This window comes from Convolutriloba macropyga, chromosome 9 (genome assembly GCF_964194025.1).
Source record: "Convolutriloba macropyga chromosome 9, txConMacr16.3, whole genome shotgun sequence".
Lineage (NCBI taxonomy): Eukaryota > Metazoa > Xenacoelomorpha > Acoela > Convolutidae > Convolutriloba > Convolutriloba macropyga.
Window position 1 is genome coordinate 13,794,619 of NC_134476.1, and position 16,013 is coordinate 13,810,631.

At 33.4% G+C, this 16,013-nt stretch overlaps 1 protein-coding gene across 1 annotated transcript; it reads left to right on the forward strand.

Annotated features, from left to right (window-relative positions):
- The first annotated feature begins 2,699 nt into the window (after nucleotides 1-2,699).
- On the forward strand, nucleotides 2,700-9,636 carry LOC142346060 (uncharacterized). Its single transcript, XM_075398554.1, has 3 exons — nucleotides 2,700-3,043; nucleotides 5,370-5,542; nucleotides 9,106-9,636. Exons 1-3 carry the CDS (start codon nucleotides 2,809-2,811, stop codon nucleotides 9,304-9,306), a joined length of 609 nt encoding a protein of 202 aa, XP_075254669.1. The 5' UTR covers nucleotides 2,700-2,808; the 3' UTR covers nucleotides 9,307-9,636.
- The last annotated feature ends 6,377 nt before the right edge of the window (nucleotides 9,637-16,013 follow it).

Below are 16,013 nucleotides of genomic sequence, written 5' to 3' on the forward strand. Positions count from 1 at the left end.
GAAAAGTCTGATCAGAGAACTTCGAGCGCAGTTCCACGATGTTTTGAGCAGACATCAGTCTGATCAGACGTTACTTCGATCTGTGATGGTCTGATCAGAGATTACTTTGGTCTAAAACATACTCATTAGAGATCACTTCCGTCTGTCACCTCAATCTGGGGGTCCTCCGATATCAGTACTTTGAGTAAGTTTACTCATATCCATCCCTATATCCATCCCTAGCAAAGTAAGTTTACAATTTACTTTGCTATGTTAAGACATTCCCAAGTTGAGGTCCAGACCAAAATGGCTTCTGATCAGACCGTCCCAGACAAAAGCGACCTCTGATCAGACTGACTCAGACTGAAGAGTCCTCTGATTAGACTATCGTGCGCTCGAAGCTCCGTGTGCGCTTAAAGTGCGCTGAAATACCTCCTCTGATCAGACTATTGTGCGCTCGAATCCACTTCTGATCAGACTGAAGTGCGCTCCAAAATGCCTATGATCAGACAAAAGTGCGCTTGAAGCTGCCTCTGTTTAGACTAAAGTGCGTTCAAAATAGTCTGATCAGAAAATGATTTTGAAAATGAAGAAATCTCTCAAAATCATTATAATATATTCATTTCATGAAAATCGATGTTATCACTCTTATATTCAACTAATGAAAAACCAATCCTTTACTTGTTGCTAATGAAAATAAAACCAAAAAAATTGCTCAAAAAGTTTATTGAGTAGGCCATTTATTTATGCTTGTAACTGAATAAATGAACTTAGACAGCTTTGCATAAAAATGTCTTGATCTACTTTGATTCAAAATCTTTTCGTGGGGGGACCGGCAGTTGCTATCAGCTGAACCCCTTGGTTCTGATCAAACCCCTCAGATTTTCAGATGAAATTCTGATCAGAATGCTTGCTGTTTTATTGTTGAATCTTACCAGAGACAACAAATGTCAGTAAAGAAAACAAAAAAAAACTTGAAAAAAATTCGCTCGACTTGGTCTCCGGTCAGACTAGTGTCCGGTTGAAACTGCCTCTGATCAGACCGTCCCAGACCAAAGTGACCTCTGATCAGACCGTCCCAGACAAAAGTGGCCTCTGATCAGGCAAGTTCCAGACGACTGTCCAGACAAAAGTGCGCTCGAAGCCTTTTCCAGACCATGTAATTCGAGCGCACCGAGAACATGTGTGCGCTCGAAGATGGTCTGATCAGAGCTCAATTCGGTCTGGCCACCTCGATCTGGGATTATAAAACTGAACCCAAATCACAAACTTTGGGAAAAGTTTGTTGTGTTCTTTATGACGTTTTCTGTGAAAAGTTTGTTGTGTTCTATCCCCTTCCATAATGCTTCAACAGACTGGAAGCTATAGCCACATTTTAATTAAGCCGACTCAATTTTTACGATTAATTGCAGAATTATCCCTCAATTTTGATGGCATTTATTTTGAGTGCTCATTTTATTTTGAGTTATAAAATGGGCATGTACAGATTATGGTATGGAATATACCTAATTATGTTGATTCATATCAAAGTCAATTTAGGGTTTGCAATTTTTAGTTATGCCAAAATAAGCCATCTCAACAAATTTTGAGCAAAAGTAGGTCTCACTCGATGTTTTGCCATATCAGAATTGCTCAAATTTAAGCATTTTTTGTATTAAGAGTATTTGGGGGCTATCGAAAGCGTCAACTTCAACAACTCTAAGTGGAATTTTTCTGGCAATAGTAGACACTTGTAAAGCTGAGTGGGTATTTTTGTTTTAAAACGGATGACATTTTCCACACTTTGTCAATTTTCTAAAAAATTCCAATTTTTGGCTAATTTAGTTCAAAAAACGCAAAAAATTTCTCTAAAAAATATCCTGGGTAAACAGTGAACCAACGTCTTTACAATTTGATTAACACTTATATGAGCTGAGTCAGAAAAAGAAGAAAAAGGAGGCAAAGCTAGGCTGTGTGGGGTGGTTTAGATTCTTTTTTTTTTTGGGGGGGGGGCTTTTAGTTTGTAAAGAGGCAAAGCACATCACAGAAGAATACGTTTTAGGTTGACAGGAGGTCTCTCTTCATCAGATGATGCCTCCGAGGACTTTTCCGTTAGACAAATAGGGACTTTTAGTGTTAATTAAAAGCTATAAAATTTTTGGGATCTATTCTGTGTGCGAGTTCCTCTAGCAAAATTTTGTAGCTCTCTATCAAGATGACGCTTTTCGCCCTGGAGCTCTGGTGCAGATATTTACCCAGGATGGGGTTGGACCGACCAAAACCAAAATTAGTGGTGCACCTCACGATAAACGTTAAGATGTCTGGCAATATCTTGATAATTCTTGCAAAACTTAAAATACCCTACAACAGATCCTGGTGCGTAAAAAACACGGTGGGGGGGGGGGGGGGGGGGTTGGCAAAACATAATAGATCCGACAATTTTCACTTGGGCGGTCTTCATGTCTTCTTCAAACGAGGTCCTCCATGTCGAACGATAGATCTGATCTTAAGGATTATCGTCCGGATAGTTTGATGTGGGTTAATTGTGAGCATGCATCTCAACCTGGGAGTAACTGGCTGTTCTGGAATCGATGCAGTAGCTTCGACTGCTCCCCTGAAGCAGAACTTCAAGATTGTTTCGTATGATTCGCGTTTTTCTTGCAAATGAATGAAATTATTCAATATCAAAATGAGTGGTGTCTCAATTTATTGCGTCAATTTTGTCTTGATGAACTTTTCGAGATTGTTGAATTAAATTCAACCTAACATTTGGTTGGCAAATTTCTTTCGATTGTTATTGCAAAATTTCTAATTCAGTACGAACGTTCTTAGTTGCTCAGACAATCCAACATGAATTCTCAAAAACCATTTATTCGTTTCCCGTATTGGGCGAATTATCTTGTGTTAATTTTATTAAAATTATCGTGTGTTTATGGGGTTAAATTTTACAGCAATATCAAATGTCCTTCCCATTTGGACCCCGTCCCGGTGCACGTGAACGCAATTGAAGGGAAATGGTACAAAATGCATGACGAAGAATCAAGAGTAACAGAATGCGGAATGTTCAACTTCCAACAAAATGAAGGTACAAATATTTAATTTTAAATATTTTTTTCCACTTTCGATCAATAATCTGATTTTCAGATTTTGTGATTTTGTGCTGTTTGTGTTGTGAAATTTTGTGCTGTTGGTACCTTCTCTGATTATGAGCTGACGCGATTTCTGATCTTTTTTGTTGTTGAAAATATCACCCGTGCAGTTTTTAGTGGTGTTTCATATTATTGCTCCTTCATCCCCGCAAAAATATAGTCAACGTGAAATTACGAAAAGGGAAACTTTGATGAAAAGGAGCAATCAGTTTTCGATAGAGACGAGAAACTCAATAAACAACTGATTGAAACAGTTTGATAATTAATTATTAAACCAGAATTAGTTTGAAAAGTATGAGGTATAAGCAAAAGTACTTTGCGCTTTTGCGACAAAATTTCTCCATTCCGAAATAGAAAACTTTAAAATCCAGAAAAAAGTATTTTTCATGTCAAAAAAAAATCGCTGATCTTAACCATTAAAAAAATTTGGTGGCATCGTTTGTTCAAAAATTTCAATCTAGACGCTCTATATTGATGATAATTGTCAAACACTATTAATCATATTTAAGTTTCTACACTTTGCTAGTAAAATAACATTCTTTTTTCAACAAAAGCTCTGTACAAATGGGAATATATCAAGGATGACTCTTTGCTATCTCTCAAATCTTAGTCAAAATTTTGGTTGCAGTCTTGCGATGCAAAGTAACAATGCTCCTCAATTAAGCAGCTACTCAAACCAAAGGTTCACTCTTCTTTTTATCAAAATGCTTCTATTCAAGGAGTCATGGAAAGAACAAAAAAATGTTCACCAGACCCGACTTTTTTTGACTTAACATTTGTGGAATTTTCTCTTTTTATCTCCCATACGGACCAGTTGGTATATTTCACCCATCATTTTTCATAAAATGTATCTTTTAGCTTGTAAAGTTAGCCTTATATGTGAAACATAGTTACCAAAAAATTATTTGAAAATTGCATCAATTTTCCGTCACCAAAATTGCCAGTTTGACAATTTGTGAAATTTGGTCCAAAATTTCTCCCTCAGACTCTGCCATTTTTATGATATGCTAAATATGCAATTGATAAAACATACTCACGCTACAAGATAAACTATACTCACATTCTGTCTCGTGTTTTTTCACCGCATGTTCCACAGTATTCAACCCTCGTTTTCCACAAAACACAAAATATGGAATTTTCTGACAGAGTTTATCACCATACTCCACAAAATAGGCCATTCTATGGAATTAGTGTTAATCTGATTCAAGTTCGATTTGGTAAGGTTGCCAGTCTGTAAAGATATAACGTTTATCCCCCACTCAAAATACACAAAAATATCATAATCGGTGCAGTAGACTTTCATAGTTTTATTTCATAGAAAAAATCCCGGTGAGAATTCAAATTCAAAACGTTTCTCAGAATAATATTTTTCAGAAACTGGATTAAATTTTTATGAATGCGTTACAATTCGGTGATCAAATTCAATTTTTTTCATCTTGTGTGATTTAAAATTACCAAAAGTTTTAATTAATTTTTCAAAAATTTATTGCAAGATTTACAGCGAGTACATACATCTAAAAAGCAAGCCTTAAAAATGCGGTCGATGTTGTGAGTGTTAACCCAAACTTATTGTTCAATAGGATCCATCACATATTTCAATTAGTTTTAGGATCAAAATATCTGATTAAAAAATGTGGATTGGCTGAAATCATTTCTGCTGGTAATTCTGGTTATATGATTGTTGGTTCATTAATTTCATCCGTTTTAGCGAAATTTAATTTGCGCTATAATTTGCGTTGTCAAAAATTTTTACATTTGTTTGTTCACATGAAACAGAAGTCAACCCAGCCCTGGAATTTGCTGCAAAACTTACAACTTTCAATAACTTTTCTATTCTTAAAAATACGGTGAATAAGAAAAACAAAACAAAAATCAGACAAATGTCAGGCTTGTAAGTCAACTCAAGAACAAACAGATGGCAAAATTAACGACAAGGTCAGAAGCTGTGAAAAAGTGTTAAGTTCTTGAAGACAATGGCTAAAAGGCACGGTCGCTTTGCAATAAAGATCCTTACCCGCAAATAATCGCAAATCATATTTTCCCTTTGCTTACTATTATAAAGTAAAAATTTATTTTGATTGCAATCTAGACCGTGCCGTGAACGGGACTACTTTATAACATGCATAATAAACCAGTTTTCCGGCCTCTTTATTTTTTTCCAAGTCTAATCATGGCTTGTTCACTTACCACCAAGGCGCCCTAAAAATGGAAAAATATAAACACCCTTTCCGGAGAAAAACATACATTGACGTTGATGTTTAGATGGCGAACTTCAGTTGACAGTTTCATCCAGTGAGAACGAGCTTTTCACCTATCTGGGTTCAGTACTGCCAAGATTTGATCAATATACTGGACCTGTATTCAGAAAGTTTGACCTGATCAACCGAAATTCTAGTTTTCGAAAACTCTACTACTTCAGAGGACTCGCTGTGTGGGTGAGTTAGAAATCAATTTTGCGTTTTTAAAAAAAAATCTGTCAAATATTTTTGCTGCGCGGTTAAATCAACTATGCAACAAATACCTGAAAAATTCTCAAAAAAATTCTCGAAAAAATTACCGACAAATACCAGAAATTCCACAGAAATCAAATTTACCTCAAAACAAAAAGAATATAAAGTAAATAATTTGCCTGATCAAAAATAGCAAAGAAAATTAACAACACTTCCCACTCTAGTCTGACCACTGTAGATAATTTACAAAATTTGTCTTCAGGTGGGTTTCGTACATTTTAAAGGAGTGTTTCAGTTTCAAAATGACCAAGAATCCAAAAAACAATTTTCGCTCATTTTAAATGTAACTGGAACTAAATGCCTCCGCAATTCGGGATATTTGTCAAGAGAAACCGAATTTTAAAATCAAATTGAAAACTATTGATTTCGTTCAAAGCTATGGCCATGAATGAATCATTTTGTTTCACAGTTTTAGGGCAATAAGGCCCACAGAGCAGGTGTCGTCAAATAGCATTTTTTTGGCTAGGTTTATTTACCGAAAAACGAAATTTTAGCTAAGTATAAAGTCACTTGTAAAGGTGCTCTCTGTTTTTATCAGCTTCACAGATAAAGGTCGGTCAGAATTTTTGTAAAGCTATTATTTATTATTTATATTTCAGAGCAAACCAAATATTTTTAGATCCGATGAGAACTGTCAGTTTTGTGCATTGCTATTTTCGTGAGTGAATGATCATTCAAATTCACTTTCAGCTAAAGTTGGCCAAAGGCAATATCTCTTGAATCTTTTTCTTTGTTTTCGTGTTTTAATAAAATTTAAAGATTTGCTCAGAGAGATGGAAACAATCTCTGCATGTTGTTAAGTGATACGCTCCATGTTGATAGTGTATATGGATACGGCTGTTTTGGATATAAAAGTATAAAAGTTGCTTCTTTTTTGTTTGTTGCGTACTTTGGAGAACTAGGTCTATTTCTCCTCCAATATTGAGCTTCTTTTGTCGTCAAATTACATCTAACTTGAATTTTTTGGCCCTTTGATGGTAAGAATCTGTTATTTAAATTTTGTTGACTCATCTTGTTGCAAAAAGAAGCACCGCGTGGTTGAGGTTTTGTATCCCTAAACGTAAGTTATATCGGGAGCAGTTTTAGAGTCATTGCAAGACTTTGTTCCTTTTTCAAAGAAGCAAAACAAATTTTAAACTAGTTGGATACCGTCATATTCCTACAAAACTACCAATGTCACGTGATCAAAAATTAAGCAAAAGCAGGCCGCCGGTCAAGCTTCCTCAAATATAGCTCTCTTCGTCTGAACTTTTTGCGAAAAAAAGAAATATTTGCGTTTAAGTAAAGATTTTGCAAGCACTTCACGAAAAGGTCTGTCTAGAACCAAAATTCTGCTGTTTGAAGTTTTCATTTTCGAAACTCATATTAAACAGGATGTGAACAGTCAATTTCGAACTAATTGAATTTCATGAAGCAATCATTCATGTTCCTTAAGAAAAGAATTGAGAAAGGCTATGTCACCTCAAATCGCATGTTTCATTGTCTGCTTTTTAAGCAAAAAAATTAAACCTTTGATTACGTTTCAGGAAAAAATTATTCACTCAACTTTGAACAGCGATATCGTCTTGACGGGAGTTTTATTCCAGAAATTTTCTGAACTCAGGCCATGGGGGTGTATTCTCAAATGTATTTATCCCTTTTTCCGTACAAGATGCACAACCGATTTCTTATAAGATGCAAAACGATGTATGAGTCTACTTTCATGGTTTTCGCAATCATTATCTCACAACTTTAGAAAAATAGTCCAGAAGCCAAATCCAGTTTTCATTTTCTGCTTTTTTTTGCAAAAAATGAAATTTTTGCTTCCATTTCAGAAGATTTTTATACACTCAATTTCGCACAATGCTAGAGGCGTAAGACAATCTTTCTTCCAAAAGTTAAGCAAAAGCAGTCCAGAGGGCGAGTTTTTTCAAATTTTAAGTCTTCTTGACGACTTTGTGATTACTCATTTTCTGACTTCTTAATTTTATAGATAGATTTTTCTTACCGTATCATGCAAGAGCAGTTGAAATAAATTTTTGGATACCAAAAAGTTTCGCTCACTTTCAGAAAACCGTTTGTTGGAAATCGCTAGACTCGTATAAAGTTTTGGTCACGGCTAGATCGTGCTCTCAAAATTTCAGCGAGAACAGACTACATGTCAAACCTCCAAAACAAGTGGATATAATTGCTATCATTAAATTAAAACTTTTCAGTCCACATTATTTGATTTTCAAATGATCTGCTCCGAAATGTTTTTAGGTCTGTCAATCTTTATGTGACCAATATTCCAAAAAAATCATTAACTTTTGCGTTTTTTGGAAATTGGTGCCCGAATTTTACATTTTGTGGCAATTCGTGCCCAAATTGTACTAGTTGTTATTTGAGACAAAATTCATTGACTCAATTATTCTTGTGATCAGTTCTAAGGGTAGTTGCAAAACTGCTAGTAGACTTGCGAATCCACAATTAGTATCGCGAGGGACAATTCCAAAATTGATCACCGATTAGACTTTCTTTCATTTCTTTAAATAGGCACAGTATTTATGGTGAAAATTGTAATTTTGAAGCAAATTTGAACTAATTTTGCGTAGTGTAACTAGTTTCCACACACGCTTACAACTATTATCATAAAACATGCCTAAACAAAATCGAGTATATAAATTCAATTTTTTGGAGATTGTCCATGTATTGTTGACAGAACTTTTATTTATAGTTTAATGAAATTTTCGATAGTTTTTCTTTACTTTCAATTTCTTAACTCACAAGATTCCATGCAAAATTTCGCCTATCAATACAAGGAGGATTTTCCACGTTTCAATGGACATAGTAATTTCTAAAACTTCTGGTGTTCTGTAGAAAAATCTCCCCCGATTCCAGCCGTAAGTTCTAACTGCCATTGTTTCCACAATAGCAACCCGAGGGTTTTTCCGAAATCTTCTTGTCAAGGTAACCAAATCTTGAAACCAAACCAATTTGTCCGAGGAATCTTGCCGACTTTTTCTTTATGTTCTCCATTTTTCAGTGATATATATAGCCAGATTATACAAAAATTGTAATGAAAAATTTTCACGGCTTTTGGAGGTGTTTAAGCTGTTTTCTAAAGTTTTTTTTTAAGCAAAGCGTTGTTCGAAGCCGGAACTTGACTGCTAACTGTAAAAATTGACATGAACACGTGGTTTTGAATTGTACTGATATTAGTTAGAAGTTGAAGATAAAATTTCCCATTACTGCAATATTGTTCAATTCATGTCAAGAAAACGTCGGCAATTGACTAATATAATGCATTTCTGGAGGGCTAAAAATAAGGTAACGGTTTGGAAGAAATGTTTTTAATCTCAAGCTGAATTCCCAGGCCAAAGCAACCTCAGACCCAATGGTTATAGAGGAAAAATCAAAATTATTCAAATAATTATATTATATTTATTAAATTCTTTTAATTAGACTTGTGTTGATCATTCAAAATTAAACCATAATTTCAACGTCTACCGATGTCTCATTCCCTATAGGTTCTTGGATTCCGACCAGATGATCAAATATTGACCCTGTACTCGTGTGGGGAGGTTGCAGTGGGCTACTGGATTCAAAGGAGCCATTACACCTGGGTTCTGTCCAGACAACCAACTATGGACAAATTGTTATTTCAAAACATTCAAGGCAGCTTTGCTGACCTGACTGAAATGCCTACTGAGCAACTGAATTTTTGCTAAATCTTGTTATTTGATTTGAAAGACCCGTCCGAGAAGGCCTGCCATGACATCCATTATTTGAAAACCACATTTCGATCAATTCAAGTAATCATAAATGACATCAACGAATGACGGTCCTGGATCGATCGATAGCCATCACGGGGAGTCTTGAACTATGAAAGTACAACTTAAAAATGATTGATTTCGTATAGTTTGAAAAATTTTGGATATAAAGAATATTTACAACAACTCGAGCAATCATCTCTGACCTGATTTTAAATCATAGTAAGCTAACTTTTATCAGAAAGTAAACTTTTAATCAGTAAGTAAACTTTTAATTTAACTTCTGTGATATCAGCTTCTTTTTGGCAACTTCACAGCAAAAATATAAGCAAGCAGGCCAGGATAATTTTTTGAGCATAGTTTATATATTTATCTGCAGAAATTTTTTTTAAAAAATCCCTTTGAAACCCCAATACTTTAACTGTCATGCTGCTAAAAGTGAATATTTTCTTTGGTTCAAACTTGATAAGTTGATGTTTGCGTTTCAGAAACTGATTTTTGAAAAGGCAAGACTTTGTGAGAACAAATAGCAAACAAACCCCCCTTTCGATGAACATTTTCAGTTTGAATATAGGTTTCGGGTTTCACTTGATTTTTATTATAATCGTAATCTTGGGTTTTTTTATTTTTCGCAGTCTTTAAAAAGTCGGGTTATACAAGCTTGTGGCCGAATTTTGCCATGCAATTCACTGTTTTGCATTTTTTTTGCAAACTGCGCAAGATCCAGAAAATAATTTGCAAGATTCTGTTAGCCCGGAACGAGTTTCAAGTCTTGATCAGTACTTCTCCAGTAAAATACACTTCTTGAATTGACAAATCAGTTGTGTTCACGTCTTATTTCAACTCTTACGAGTTTGCTGTAGCTGTTTCACTTAACTGCTTGTGACATTAATTGAACCTCCCCCCCCCCCCCCCAGATGCACGTGCCATAGTTTTACATAATGATTTAATATTTAGGGACACGTGCTCTGCAAATGGGGGGTTGCATAACGTACTGGGCTGGCACAAACGGAAAAGATCCAAAAAACTTTTGAAGTAATGTTTTGTCTCATTCGTTGACTTTTAACAAACTATATTGTACAGCTCGATTACTAGTTAGTGCAAAATACTTATGTGACAAATGAAGTTGAAAAAAACGATCTGAGAATTAAGCCTTTGTGTCGTTTAAGGGTTTATTTATAGTAATCATACCAGTGATGGAATAAAAAGGAGATAATTGATTAAAATTTCTTGACGAAAAATTTGTTGAAAGAGTTCTATATCGACTGTTTTTTAAACGTACCAATTGATTCAAATTTTTTAAGGAACATTGTTTTACTGAACTTCAACAGTTTTTTTTCAACCAGGATGACAATCAATAAAAAAAATGCAGATTCATTTCACCATTATTGAAAAATTTTCATATTTGATTTCGGCGTATAAAACAGTTTTATCTCTCATTTAGTTTTTTGTTTGGGTTTTAATGGTTTTAATTCTCTAATAAAATGCTATAATGTTGCTGACTAAGTTGAGATTTATTTTGTTTGAGGAAAGCAATTATTAATTAATTTGTTGACCAACATTTGAAATAATAGAAATGTTAAGTTTTGTAGTGAATTGGTTTTTTATAGCTGTTTTTCGGAAAAGGAACTCCGGCAAGTATCATCAAGAAAGTTAACATATTTGTATGATTTGTGTCCTTTATTGTTTTTCTTTGAAATAGGTCTACAATTTATTAGAGTTTTTTCTAAACAAGTTGCATAAAACTGCATGCGATATACTCCGCATTTGTTTCGTTGCACTGACAACTTTCTAATGACGTGTTTCAATAAAAAAAACATCTATGGTATCATTTCATTGTCTTCAAAACGTACAGATTTACTAAAATATCATCGAAATTTGCCTCTTCTAGAAATTATCTGCCTTGATAACGTTATGTGTTTTTTTAAGTTATCTTTACTTTATCTGATCTTTCGTTTTAATTTTGACATTCATAATGTTTCTGAAATAGTAGGTTGAAGAAATAGTAGACGCTGAGCTTTCTGCTTTAAGTTTTTTTAGCAAAACAGTTGGCTGGTTTTGCAATAGTTTGATTTCTTTTTTCCAATTTTACAATGTCAAAAATTTTGCCGGCCACACATTTTGTTATATAAATTGAAAATTTACTAGGGCATTTTTATCGCAAATCAATAGATATTTCTAGCGCTGCGAATTTGCTTTCATTTATATAGCTTTCTTTTCAATAAAAAACTTTTTGGTCGGGTTTAACTGTTTCCTTTTCAGTGATGTATTTAATTTCTTTTTTCTCAACTCTATATTTTAGAAGTAGGCTTGAACGTGACATTTAGTGGTTATCTTATAATTAGTTTCCATCTTTCATCGAAAACTAAGTATACAGAATCAGCAGAGATTGATATCATAATGTACTGTTCATGTACCATCAATACTATCAAAAGTTTCTGGCTAAAAAAGAATCAAAGAACAATTTGAAATCAATCATTCACTAGAGTCTCTTTTCTTTGTTATTTTGAGCGCAACTTTTTTTTCATTTAAAAATGGCCATTGTGTACATGTGTTGAAAGACAGTTTGTTTAAGTTTGTAGTGAATTGGTTTTTTATAGCTGTTTTTCTGAAAAGGAACTCCGGCAAGTATCATCAAGAAAGTTAACGTATTTGCATGATTTGTGTCCTTTATTGTTTTTCTTTGAAATAGGTCTACAATTTATTAGAGTTTTTTCTAAACAAGTTGCATAAAACTGCATGTGATACACTCCGCATTTGTTTCGTTGCACTGACAATTTTCTAATGACGTGTTTCAATAGAAATAAAACATTGATGGTATCATTTTATTGTCTTCAAAACGTACAAACTTACTAAAATATCATCGAAATTTGCCTCTTCTAGAAATTATCTGCCTTGATAACGTTATGTGTTTTTTTAAGTTATCTTTACTTTAACTGATCTTTCGTTTTAATTTTGACATTCATAATGTTTCTGAAATAGTAGGTTGAAAAAATAGTAGACGCTGAGCTTTCTGCTTTAAGTTTTTTAGCAAAACAGTTGGCTGGTTTGCAATAGTTTGATTTTTTTCCAATATTACAATGTCAAAAATTTTGCCGGCTACACATTTTGTTATATAAAGTGAAAATTTACGAGGGCATTTTTATCGCAAATCAATAGATATTTCTAGCGCTGCGAATTGGCTTTCATTTATATAGCTTTCTTTTCAATAAAAAACTTTTTGGTCGGGTTTAACTGTTTCCTTTTCAATGATGCATTTAATTTCTTTCTTTTCAACTCTATATTTTAGAAGTAGGCTTGAACGTGACATTTAGTGGGTATCTTATAATTAGTTTCCATCTTTCATCGAAAACTAAGTATACAGAATCAGCAGAGATTGATATCATAATGTACTGTTCATGTACCATCAATACTATCAAAAGTTTCTGGCTGAAAAAGAATCAAAGAACAATTTGAAATCAATCATTCACTAGAGTCTCTTTTCTTTGTTATTTTGAACGCAACTTTCTCTTCATTTAAAAATGGCCAGTGTGTACATGTGTTGAAAGACAGTTTGTTGTTTCACTTTTTTCTGCGACAACAAAGTAGGATTTTCAATTTAGTTCTATCAGCCATTTTTGATTTGATTATTGTGTTAGTCAAAAAGCCAAAAGCAAAGCAAAAAATTTAATGGTTTCACATGTGCAAAAAAGATATTCTTATTGTTTTAACTGACAATGGCCCATCTATTCAAGTTCTTTTAAACGTAAATCATTGTCTGAAATAAATTATGGGAAGTAAGATAATTCCCATTTAGCTTTTTAAAAACACAGTGCGGGTGCTGCTAAAAAACGTTATTCCTTTAAGACGACAAGAACAATAACTACAACAAAGTTGCGCGCGTAACTTCGAGTGGATCAAATTATACACAAACAATTCAAACTCCTCTTACTGTACAAATAAAAGCTTCTTTTTTTGTTTTGCTGCCACCATGTCAACTGTTAACGTTTTACCAATTTCAGTATCCAGCCTCGGTAATCAAAGAACTAAGATTACCTAAAAATTTTTTTATTAAGAAACCTGTTTTGTCCTTTGTAAAGATTGAAATTGATTAAAAGAAGTTTCTTCTCAAAGACCGAGTGCAGGAATAAAATAGATTTCTCCCGAAAAATAAGGGAAAAAATAGAAAACATCTCTATGGTAGGTAGCTTTATAGAGAAAAAAGATCAAAAACATAAGCTTTTTTCCTGAGCAATATAAATCAAATGCTCATATTTCAAACATCTTAGCTTAACCATATAACAATTCTAAGGTAAGTATTGCGTAAGTTGTTTCTAAAAACATGTAGAGCAATATGTAATATCAGTTTAACTTAAGAATAATACTTTCCTCGAAGTTACAGCAAAAAAACTTAATTTGCTCTGCCCACGTTTCAAAAGAACCAGAAACTGATATTCCGATCCCAAATAAAACAACAAAGAGGCGAAAAAGTATTTTTTCTCAAGTTATTCCATATACTAAGACATTTTTCCGACTGCAATTGCTTTAGCTTTCCCTCTCCCAAAGTAATCGTTTTTTGCAATTATTGTTTGGAATTGGCAATCGAAAGTAATTCAAAATAAAGTAAAATTTCAACTTTGATGGGAAGTCATCGTTAACAAATAATTGCAATGATTTGCCTTTTTACTGATGTATTTTCAAACAATCAATGACATCAATTAAATAAAACTGCGGAACAACAAATTACGTTTTATCAAAATTTCTCCTTAAAAATTGTCCGAAAATTTCTTTTAGACGAGTTAGATGTAAACGGCAGCAATAAAGCATCTAGTTATAATCCCGAAAAATGCAAATTTTGAAATACAAGTTATCCACTTGGCTTGTCTTCTGTTGGGCGTGAGGATATTTTCAGGGATAAAGCTTACTGAACAAATTGTTTTCCTCATATCTTTGAATCTTCTCTTCTGAAATCTTTTTTATTTTGTGTTTTTTTACCAAGATTTTACCAATTCTGAAAGCCATTATATAATCTTTTTTCAAAATTTTCCAATCTTGTTGAAACAATTGAATTGGATCTTTAAGCGAGAAAACTTATTATAGTCCTGAAATTGAAAAAGACATGAAAAAAAATTTAATCTGTCGGAAAAAATATTAAGTTATTTTAGATATATTAGATAGTAAATAATTTTTTCTACAATTGACAGAATCTAATTTGTACTGAGACATTGTCTTTTCTTAAAATGCGATCATAAAAGTTTTTGATCTTAGGAATCAATTTTGACTGCTGACTTTGTTCATGTCGAACAGTGCAGCAAAGAGTATTCGTTCTATACTTATTGCGCCCATGTAACCATTCACTGCAAAAACTGGGAGTGGAATTCTTTCCGACTTCTACCTATTTGCACATCTGGGACTGACTTTGTGTGTGTGACGTCATTTCTCACTCTCTTTGGTCACAGTTGTTTGGTCTGTCGTACGCTAAGTCATAGTCCTGGTTTTACGCACTCAAGATAATTATTTCTTTCTTTGCATATTAGTTATAAATTGAGAATGAAAATTTTATCTTAAATTGAATACGCGTCACTCGAATTCCCTTAAGAACTTAAGAAACTTTGATAGTTAATTTTTTTTCTAAACATGGATGGAATGAGAAATGAAAAAATTCTTGAGTAGCATTTTTTTTGTCTTTAGTCACGGTGGTATTTTTTTGCTGAATTAATCAATAGTTTTTTTTCTTTGTTTTGTCTTGGCTATTGCCCGGATATCTTCCGGCTGTTTTATCATATCCAGCACGAAAACTATGATATGATTTCATTCATTTACTGATATACGTCTTTTTGTACATTTAAAAAGTGAAAAGGCGGGAAAATTGAAAAGCGTTCAAAAATTTAAACGTATACTTTTCTCCAATATGTTTTAAATGTTCAATTATTTTAAACTTTAAATTTTTGATTTTTCCATTTTCAATTATGGATTCAGTTTTTAAACGGCTTTTTGACTGAGTAAGTTTTTCTCGATTGCAAAAGATATGGCTGGTCCAAAATTGACTTTTCAAAAAAGTATGGCGGCTATAAAGTTAATAACCCCCAAAGAAATATGGTCAGTTTAAAAATTGAACAATTCGTCATAAGAATATGCGTAAAAACTTTTTTCTAAAGCTGCTATTCATCAGTTTTTATTCGTTTTGTAGAAAGAATTGAGCTATGTAGCTATCTGCTGCGTTTATTGCAGTCGCTCGATCTTCAGAGAAGAGAACAAATTGTTTTTGTTGGAGGGTGCGCTAATTCGAATTTAGGAGGCTTCGTTATGGTCGAAATTGGAAAATAAAAGGTAAATTAAAATTAAAATTTTGGAGGCTAAAATTTAACAGAGTTTTATTTTAACAAGACTTGACTGAGGCACCACGTATTTTTCTAACATTTCAGCTTTACTCATTAATTGAAATTTCTTAGCTGCAAACAGAGACAAAATTGAAGAAAAATGTGTTGACAGTGATAAAAATGAATACTATAATTTGGTTGTTAAGTGCTTCGCGCAACCTCGTTTCTCGACCCCTGAAAAACTAATAGCCTTGTTCAAAGTTATGATGATTCGAATTTCTGGAGCACGAGCGTTTTTGTAACACAAACTAAGCATATGTAACTAATATACTAAAACATCACATAGCTTAACTAAGAACATATAAG

Coding starts and splice junctions, on each gene's coding strand:
- LOC142346060 (XM_075398554.1), top strand. CDS start 2,809: ATGAATTCTCAAAAACCATTTATTCGTTTCCCGTATTGGGCGAATTAT. Junction 3,044..5,369: donor CAACTTCCAACAAAATGAAG/GTACAAATATTT, acceptor GTTGATGTTTAG/ATGGCGAACTTCAGTTGACA. Junction 5,543..9,105: donor TCAGAGGACTCGCTGTGTGG/GTGAGTTAGAAA, acceptor CATTCCCTATAG/GTTCTTGGATTCCGACCAGA.